At 51.2% G+C, this 8,449-nt stretch overlaps 1 protein-coding gene across 2 annotated transcripts; it reads right to left on the reverse strand.

Annotated features, from left to right (window-relative positions):
* Positions 1-811: 811 nt before the first annotated feature.
* On the reverse strand, positions 812-6,083 carry LOC309880861 (cytochrome P450 2J2-like). Of its 2 annotated transcripts, none has more exons than XM_082766226.1 (10): positions 5,792-6,083; positions 5,243-5,576; positions 4,515-4,677; positions 4,119-4,268; positions 3,509-3,669; positions 2,912-3,088; positions 2,538-2,670; positions 2,090-2,277; positions 1,462-1,600; positions 812-1,193 (listed from the first exon to the last, which is right to left on the reverse strand). In XM_082766226.1, exons 2-10 carry the CDS (start codon positions 5,429-5,431, stop codon positions 1,018-1,020), a joined length of 1,476 nt encoding a protein of 491 aa, XP_082622352.1. In that variant the 5' UTR covers positions 5,432-5,576; positions 5,792-6,083; the 3' UTR covers positions 812-1,017. The 2 variants fall into 2 exon arrangements, with proteins under 2 accessions (XP_082622352.1, XP_082622353.1); XM_082766227.1 differs by having other exon boundaries at positions 5,942-6,049.
* Positions 6,084-8,449: the final 2,366 nt, after the last annotated feature.

The following is an 8,449-nucleotide window of genomic DNA, read 5'->3' on the forward strand; positions in this document are numbered from 1 at the left end:
AGTCCTGGGACACCTTCACCTGGCGCGTGGTGGTTTTAGATAATAATTTGCCACCAGTGTTTTCGCTTGCGTCGTGCTGGAGCTCCCCCCTCCACCCCGTGCATGCCAGCCCCTTGGAAACACAGAGCAGGTGAAGGGGAATGAGTTAGCACATTCTGGGAAGCAGGGCCCTCCACTTCTGTAGCTACGGATACAGATTTTATAAAGAGAGGTCGGAAACGGAGGGCACTGCCTGTGCTCTGTGTGGGTGTCACCCCATTAATTGCTGTGGTGTGCCCGAACCCAGCCACAGGCTTTTGTAGTCTTCCTGCTGGCTCACTGGTGTTGTTAGGGTCATTCATATTCATCAGGCCCGCATGAATTGCCTTCACTGTTCGCGTGCCAACCCCTCTGCTAACAGGGAGCAGTGCTGCGGCGGTGTGGGTGCTGTGCAGCTCAGCGTGGCTCCGTGCGGCCACCTCTGCCCCAGCGTCCCCATCCCCCAAAGCGCCAGCAGGACTGGTGTCCCCAGACAGTGCTGGGAAGTGCCTGAGCTGCTCTTCTCTTTGCAAAATGCTTTATGATAAAAATGTTTCAAGAAGCATTTATTGATGCACAAGAGAGATGTTAGGTTTGTTTGTTTGTTTGTTTGTTTGTTTTGTTTACAAGTTATTTGCCAAAGATAAAGCAAAAAATGTTACCAGTTGCTACCTGTATTAATGTTGTAAAACAAGGGCTAACAGTGAGAACATTGCATTCTCTAAAGCATTGCTAATTTTCTTGCCAAGGTGATCTCTGGCCATCCATCATAAAATGAAGAAATCCCTTCATTGCACAGCTGTGCTGCAAGCCCAAAAAGTGCCCTGGCAGATCCTGTACTAACTGCCTTTCTGATCTGATACAGACTGCAAGGTCTGTCTGTAAGAAGAAATGATTTTGCGATTGCTTTAAAAGAAAAACCAGCCTCTCCCTGCAGGCAGGAGGTTGGCACCTCGCAGCCAAGCTGCTCCTTCTCCAAGAAGAGTGGCCACGGCTTCCCTACCGCGGCACGGCGCAGATCTTGTAGGGATGGGGTGCCAGCGTTATGCCCAGCCTGAACTGGAGGCTGAGGGTGGTGTCCGGTGGAGCCTGGATGGTGAATTTCTGGAGCAGCGTTGTGAAGAAGAGGAAGAGCTCGGTGCGTGCCAGCAGCTCGCCCAGGCAGGCACGTTTCCCTGTGGAGACAGCCACCCACCTTCAGCCTTCACTGCCTGCTGCCTTGTTTTCTCTGCCAAAAAAGCCTCCCCCTGCAGGAGCATCACCCAGCCCGCACCGCCTTGCCCACATCACGCTTCAAAGACCAGTTTTGTACACAAACTGAGCTTCCCAAGGTGCTACAGCACAGGCTGCCCCCAGCCTGGGTGGCTTGCTGTCTCCATTGTGCAGCTGGAAGACCCAGTCCAGTGATTCAGGACGGAAGCACCCAAATCCAGCAAATCTTACCGATAGAAAATGGCATAAATGCCTCCCTTTTCTGGAACTGGCCATCCTTCAGGAAGTGCTCAGGGTTAAAAGTGTTTGGGGTTTCCCACTCCTCCTTGTCAAACATCACAGAGGTTATATTTGGGATCATAACAGTGCCCTGAGAGGAGAAAAAGAAAACCACTTTGCACCTTCTCTGCCACTGCCAACAGGAGGCAGATTTTTATCCTCCCTTCTCCTTCCCATGAAGAGCATCCATAGTCAAAGCTGTTGTATTTATCTCCCATCACGTGGCTGGAGTTGTGGTTATTATATACCCACAACCTTCTGTCATCTGCAGTGTTTTTGTTTGCTGCAACCACGGGCCGAAGTTCATCTAAACCACAGCAGTGTGATAAGGGATCCCTGCCTGAGTGGTGCGCGCAGGGGCCCTGCCCCATGGCGTTCAGCCCGGGTGTGCACGATTCACCCTGCTCCAGGACGGTGTTTGGACAGAGAAACCCCCATGGGATCGCTAGGAGTGAGCTCTGCGAGGGGCAGGGATGCTGTGGGTTGGTGCCTCCTGCCTGCGAGCGAGTGGCCCTGCCCCGAAACGTGCCTGGGAGGTGGAGTCTGCTCCTTGCACCTCGGTGCTCAGGAGTGGGGTTACCTTGGGCACAAGGTAGCCGGCCACGACCGTGTCCTTCACTGTCAGCCTGGGCACGTTGAAGGGGATGATGTTGCTTTTCCTCTGCACCTCGTGGATGACAGCGTTGGTGTAGGGCATCTTGTTCCTGTCCTCCAGGGCTGGCTGCCGTGACTGCCCGATCACTGCATCGATCTCAGCCTGCACACGGGCTGTTTGGGAAGAGCAAGGATCAGCCAAGATGTAGCAAAAACATTAAAAAAAACAACATGGGGACAATGTGGGGTGTTTGCCGTGAGGCTCCCTGAAGGACCAGCCCAGGTCAGCCATGGAGCACCAAGGGAGGCCTGGAAAAAACTGTTTTTACCTTGAGTGCAGGGGGATTCCTGTTTTTTTTTCTCTCAAAGAGAGCCTCCCACTGGGCTGTGAGAGCTAAAACCAAGCAAAAGCACTGCCCCGTTGCTAACTGTACCTTGAATTTCGGGATAGATGGCCATGTAGAGTAGAGCCCAGCGGATAGTAGTGGAGGTGGTCTCGGTCCCGGCAAACAGCAGGTCGAGTGTGCACGCCACCAGGTTTTCCTCACGCAAGTTGCTGCCGTTGGGCTTCACAAAAAGGTGTGTTAGTGCTGCACGAACAGCGAGGACTTCCCCGTCCTGCCTGCACCACATCAACCCCAAGGGCTTTGGTAGAAGTCCCAAGCCCCATACAGCCCCATCCCACCGATGGGTCCATCCTAAGCACATCGATGGGCACCCCGGCAGCTCAGGTGAAGAATTTGGGCTCGTTTCTTGTCCCTCCTGACTTCTAATCCCCACTGTAGAAGGGTTTGCTCTGCTTGCTGACCTTGGTCATCTCCTCCAGGTAGCTGTCGATGAAGTCCCTGCTCTCTGAGGGGTTCCAGTCCTCCTTGTGTTTTTCGATCTTCTCAATCACAAATTTTTTCATCAACTTCCAGTTCCTAAAAACGTTTTGGTGGGATCCAGGCAGGAACTGTACTATTGTGGGGAAAAAGTTGTACAGCTTTGGACACAAAAGAAAAAGAGCAAATTGAGTAAAGGGCTGGAAAACCACTTCCATTTTCAAAGCTTGAAAAGCTTGCACTGCCACGCTTGCTACACTGCTGGAGTAGGTGGAAATAACTTAGCTCCGGGAAAGCATTACAAAAAAATTGGTGTCTCTGTTATGAGAGTGCCTGGTGCATTACTCAGTCACAGTGGGGCCTGAAGTTTCACCAAGATGCCTCCAGGGAGCGAAAGGGGCCACACAGCTGTGGGAACCCCCACGGAAAACCTGGTCCCAGAGCAGAGGAGAACATCTGGACTTGGCCTACCCTCTGCATTCAGGGACAGAAAGGCTGGAGGTTTTGAGGTTGACTCCAGAGAAGCAACCATAGCCTTGCAAAACTGCCTGCTGACTGTGCTGGTGGCAGGAGGGCTGTACCTGGCTCATAAAGGTCCCGTGGAGTCTAACCGTGTCTTCCATCAGCTGAAGCAGATTCTGGAATTTCTCATCGTGGTACTCAAACCGATTGCCGAAGATGATGGAGCAGATGACGTTTGAGACTGCATTATTGATTTTAAAGTGAGGGTCGAAGGGATTCCCTGGAGAAGGAAAAGGGAACAATCAATTCTCTTCCAGTCTCCACAGAAAAGGAGGAGGAAACACAGTCATCAGAGGTAAAATATTCCACGAGTAGAGGTGAAGTGAGTGGCCCCTGGTGGGCACCCTGCTGGCGATCTTTGTTTGGAAAGGAAGGTTGGAAACACCTGCAGAAGAGGAAATGCCATTTGGATAAACTGAAGACATTATAGGCACACGAGATTTTATAAATATTGCAATGGAATAGTAAGCCAAAGGTGGGCTTTGGGCACTACCTCGCTGCCGTCATCAGTTAATTGGAGGGCAAAACGCTCCTGGAACGAAGCTGGGCTGCTGGCAGGGCGCTGGCATTGCGTGTGAGCGGAGGTATTTTCAGCAGGCATTAGCATGCACTGAGTCACGGGGGAAATTTTAATGGGCCAGACTGGTTTCTGCGGGACGTGGTCCTCACCCTGCTCCTCCCTGAACGCCTCGGCGAGGAATCTGCACTCCTCCTGTATCCGCTCCTCCAGGCTCCTCTTCCCCAGGCCAAAGTTTCGGAAGGTGGTCAAGGTGAACCTCCTCTGCTGCTTCCACAGGTGCCCGTTGGAGGAGACCAGCCCTGGCAGACACAGCCCACCATGAGCGAAGGCAGGTGCCCTCCCCAGGGGGAAGAAGCGTGAGGGCTCTGCCTTTCCCAAGGAGGAACAGGACCTCTGCCCCTTCCTCCTGGGGTGTGCCCGTGCCCATGGCTCTGGTTGGCATCAGTGCCAAACCGTGGCACTGTCCCCCAGCCTCCTTCCTGGGCACTTCTTCAGGGTCAGCACCGTGACTGGGGCTCAGACACGTGTCCCCAGTGGTAACTCACCCAAGCTGCTGAAGACCTCTGCACTGATAGGCACTTCAGGGCGATCCAAGAAGTTGTCTCCCTGGGTTACAAGGACTTCCTTGACCAGCTGCAGCCCGCTTACGATTACTGATCTCTGTCTGCCAAGTTCCAGGCTGAAGATGTTCCCGTATTTGTCGATAAGCTGGGAAAAGGGTAATTAAATAAAAGGGGATTCATTCACAAAGAATCTGTCTGTTGGGACAGGGACAGCCCTGGTGTCCTGCAGTGAAGGACAGGCAGATTTGCAATGCAAATAGGGGAAGCTAAGCTTAGGAGAGAAGAGGGAATGGTTGCACAAGCATAGGCTTGATTGCATGTGATCTCTCCTCATTTTCTGAATCAGTGTTCAGGAGTTGGTGTACATGTGAAATAGACCATGTAAAACTCTCCAGGTTGCATTTTCCAGGCCTTCCAAGCCTCAGCTGAGTTAAACAGCTCTTGTTTCACGCCCTCCCCAAAGCCTTTTCACTCCTATCTGATGCACCTGCAGCCGCAGTTGGACCCGTGGCATTGTGCCATGCCCTTTATCCATTGTCTGGCTCCTTGTACCTGGGCAAACTTCATCCACGTTGCTGCTGATTGAGAGCCAAGCTCCTGGCCCCCTGGGTGAGCCCTCCGAGTCCTCGTGGGCTGCGGGGCTTCGTTGGGTTGGGTTGGGTTGGGTTTGGTTGGGTTGACCCCCGTGCAATGCTGCAAACACCCCTTACCTTCTGCATCGTGGCTAGAGGGTCTCTCAAGTTCAGAAATTGTGTGTTTCCAACAAAGGGGAAGGCAAAGGGGCTTGGGGGGTAATCCTTGGGCTTTCTCCGCTTCATGTAGTCAGCGACGAGCAGGAAGACGAAGAGGAAGATGAAGAGCACCTGGAAGGAGATGCCATCCCAGACGAGGTGCAGCATTGGTGGTGGCGGCGAGCTCGGCACACGGCAGGGCAGGGAAGGTGTGTGGGTGAAGCGGGGGGCACACAGAGCCGTGCAGTGAGGCCGGGGCTGTCCTGGCCTCCGGGTGGCCTTTGGACTCCTGCTCCCTCAGGTTTCGTGAGGCCTGTTTGATTAAATCCCGTCCTGAGCCAACTCACACATCAACTCTGATCCCATTAAAACTAACCCACAAAACAGCACCTCCCGTTCCCCTCTCTCCTCCCACCTCCCCACCGCTGCCTTACAAAGCCCCAGAGATCAGCCTCCTCCTGCAGAGCACAGAAACGAGTCTTGCAGGGCAGGGATTAAACCCTCCTGGCACCGCTGCTGTGCCCTCACCGTGACGGTCCCGGCCCCTGTCCAAGCACCTCTCGCTGTCCTCGCTCGCGGCAACTGCCTCTCGGGTATGCACAGCCCCAGAGTGATCCGGGTCCAGCTGGGATGTGCGAGATAAGGTTGCACAAACCCTTGACAAGCTTGCTGACTCACAGGGCGAGGGTTCGTCTCCGCGGCGTGGTGAGGGTAGGACGTGAACTCGTCTGCACTCTGAAGCGTCTTCTAGGAATGGTCGCGTCCTGCCCCGGCGGTGACGCTAGCCCTGCTCCCAGCCCGCAGACTTCCCTTCCCACTGCTTTTGCTAATGAGGCCGGGTCCCGCTGCCACCCGAGTGTCTGACCACGCACACACCACGCTTCATTTTCACGTACGTGTTGTGTGTTAGGATGGAGGAGCCAGCTCTGGCTTCTTCACTCCGGGGACATCCGGAGCTGACAGCAACGCAGAGATGGCCAAGTGCCACAGGGGCTACTCCATGTGCAAGGAGGCGAGGCTGCTGCGTGACCTGCACACCTGATGAACTTGGAAAAGCTGAATCGCTGCTCTGCCATGGAGCTTAAAGGGGAAAGGGCCCGTTTTAGGGGAGCACCTCTTTTTACCTCTGGCTTTCAAGCACATTTAGGCATTGGCATGTGGAGATGCACACGTTCCCCTTCACTCACATGAGATGTTCCACTCATAAAATAAACAAGTTCATGCCTCCTGCCTTTATTGCATGGGGTCTTTACAAACTATTTTTTTTCCTTCTTTTTATTTCTTTTTTTTTTTTTTTTTCTTTTTTTTCCCCCTTTTATTTTTGCCACTGAATTGGGGGAAAAAATAAAAGCGTGCAACCATTTATTCTCTCCCATGAAGCAGTGTGAGAGTGTGAGTAGAGAAGGAAGCATTATAAGCATTAACGTAACAGGGAAAGGCAAGTTTAAAGTGGAAGGGATCAACATTTGTTTGTGAAGCCAATGCAAACAAAACAAGCTGTACCCACACACCAGAGGTCAGACCTGCACGGGCATGGATAAAAATGGAGAGAAACCAGTGTCCAGTCCTGAGTGGCTCTGAAAACTCCATAGGTGGAAAAAGCCCACAGATTTTTTATTTTTTACTCTATTAGGAAAAAACGAAAAAAAAAATTAAAAAGGCACCTTAGGCACCTGTAACCGTGAAACATTAATTAAAACTACAGTAAGATTAAAGCAACTGGTTAGAGTCTGGCTGCGAGAGCAGCGGGAGGCGCAGGGCTGAGCAGAGGACTCTCCCATGTGGCCCAGATCTGCCACTGCACAGCGAGGGCTCCGAGCCCAGGGGAAAGGAAACACGAATTAATCCAGCTTTCCTGTGAAATAGCCGGTGTCCTGCAAGTGTGCACGCAGAAAAGTCACTTATGAATGGTCAGAGGGAAAAAAAGAGTGGAAAAGGTCTGTGCTGTGACTATATTGAAAATTAAAGCACATAGGAGACAATATGGGATTTCTAAGTGTTAAAGTCTGGTTGCATAACTGGAAAAATTCCCCACTAGTCATATACTCAGTGGGCTTTTTTCCAGGGAGGCCCCAGTGTGGGCAGGAGCAGGGTCTCTGTCACGGCCCTGTGCCGTGCCCCAGAGCCACCTGCTGAGCTTGGGGCTGCAGAGAGGCCTCTGTGCATGGCCCCAGGCCTTTTCTTCCATGTTGTGTGTTTTACGAGCACAGACCTCTCGGCTGTGAGAAAAATCTCAGTAATTTTCTTCAGACAGGATCTTCTGTGAAGCTATTTTATTTGCAATTGCAATGGTGGGCGTCCTGCCAATTAGGAGCACGTTATAGTAACCATGTCATAACCTTTTATTCCCCATTACCCGACACCTGATCACCTCCCCCGTTTCCTCACTGGCAGAGTACTACAGGCTCACAAGCTACTCGACGCTCCTCTATACCATATATGTAGATTTTTTTTTGATTGACTCTTTAATTTATCCTTTTTTTTTTTTTTTTTTTTTTTTCTCTTTTCTTATGTTTTGAGAACTTGTGATCTTTTTTTTTTTTTTTTTTTTTTTTTTTTTTTTTTTTTTTTTTCTGTTCCCACACTGCTCATCCTGTTTTTCTCAGTCTTTTACCTTATTTTGGAACAGCGAGGCCTTCTACTGTCTACTTATCTACTTAGCATTTCTCTTTGTTATGGCTACACAACTCTCTCTGATCACAGAAAGTTAGTTTTCTGCTGCAAAAACACACTCTACTTCAAAAAACATGTTCTACTGCAAAAACACAACTTAGTTTCTCATACAGGATAAGCCTTTCCTGCTTGTACAATTTCAATATCGTATTTCTGGAGACCTGCTGGAGACGCAGCTCCTTGTGCCATCCTGCTTGGGCTGGTAGGAACTGCTACTACTACCACCTTGTAACCTCCTTAAAATTTCTACATATATGGGAGTAAAAAATGCATGTTTCCTCTGCAAGAATGTCTGCTTAGATATGGGCTTTCCATAGGAAAAGCAAGCAGTGTTGTGAGGGTGTTGTGAGGAATGTGCAGTCCCCAGGCCTGAGGCCTCCTGAGGCTCAGGATCTGCTGTGACACCCTGGGTGTCCATAATGGTGTTGGGCAAGAGCCCAGAACTTTCTGGGAGCAGCTAAGGGTGGAGATGAAATCATAGGGCTTTAGAGGTCATGTATTTTATCAAACTAA

This window comes from Aythya marila (genome assembly GCF_965140915.1).
Source record: "Aythya marila genome assembly, chromosome: 8".
Lineage (NCBI taxonomy): Eukaryota > Metazoa > Chordata > Aves > Anseriformes > Anatidae > Aythya > Aythya marila.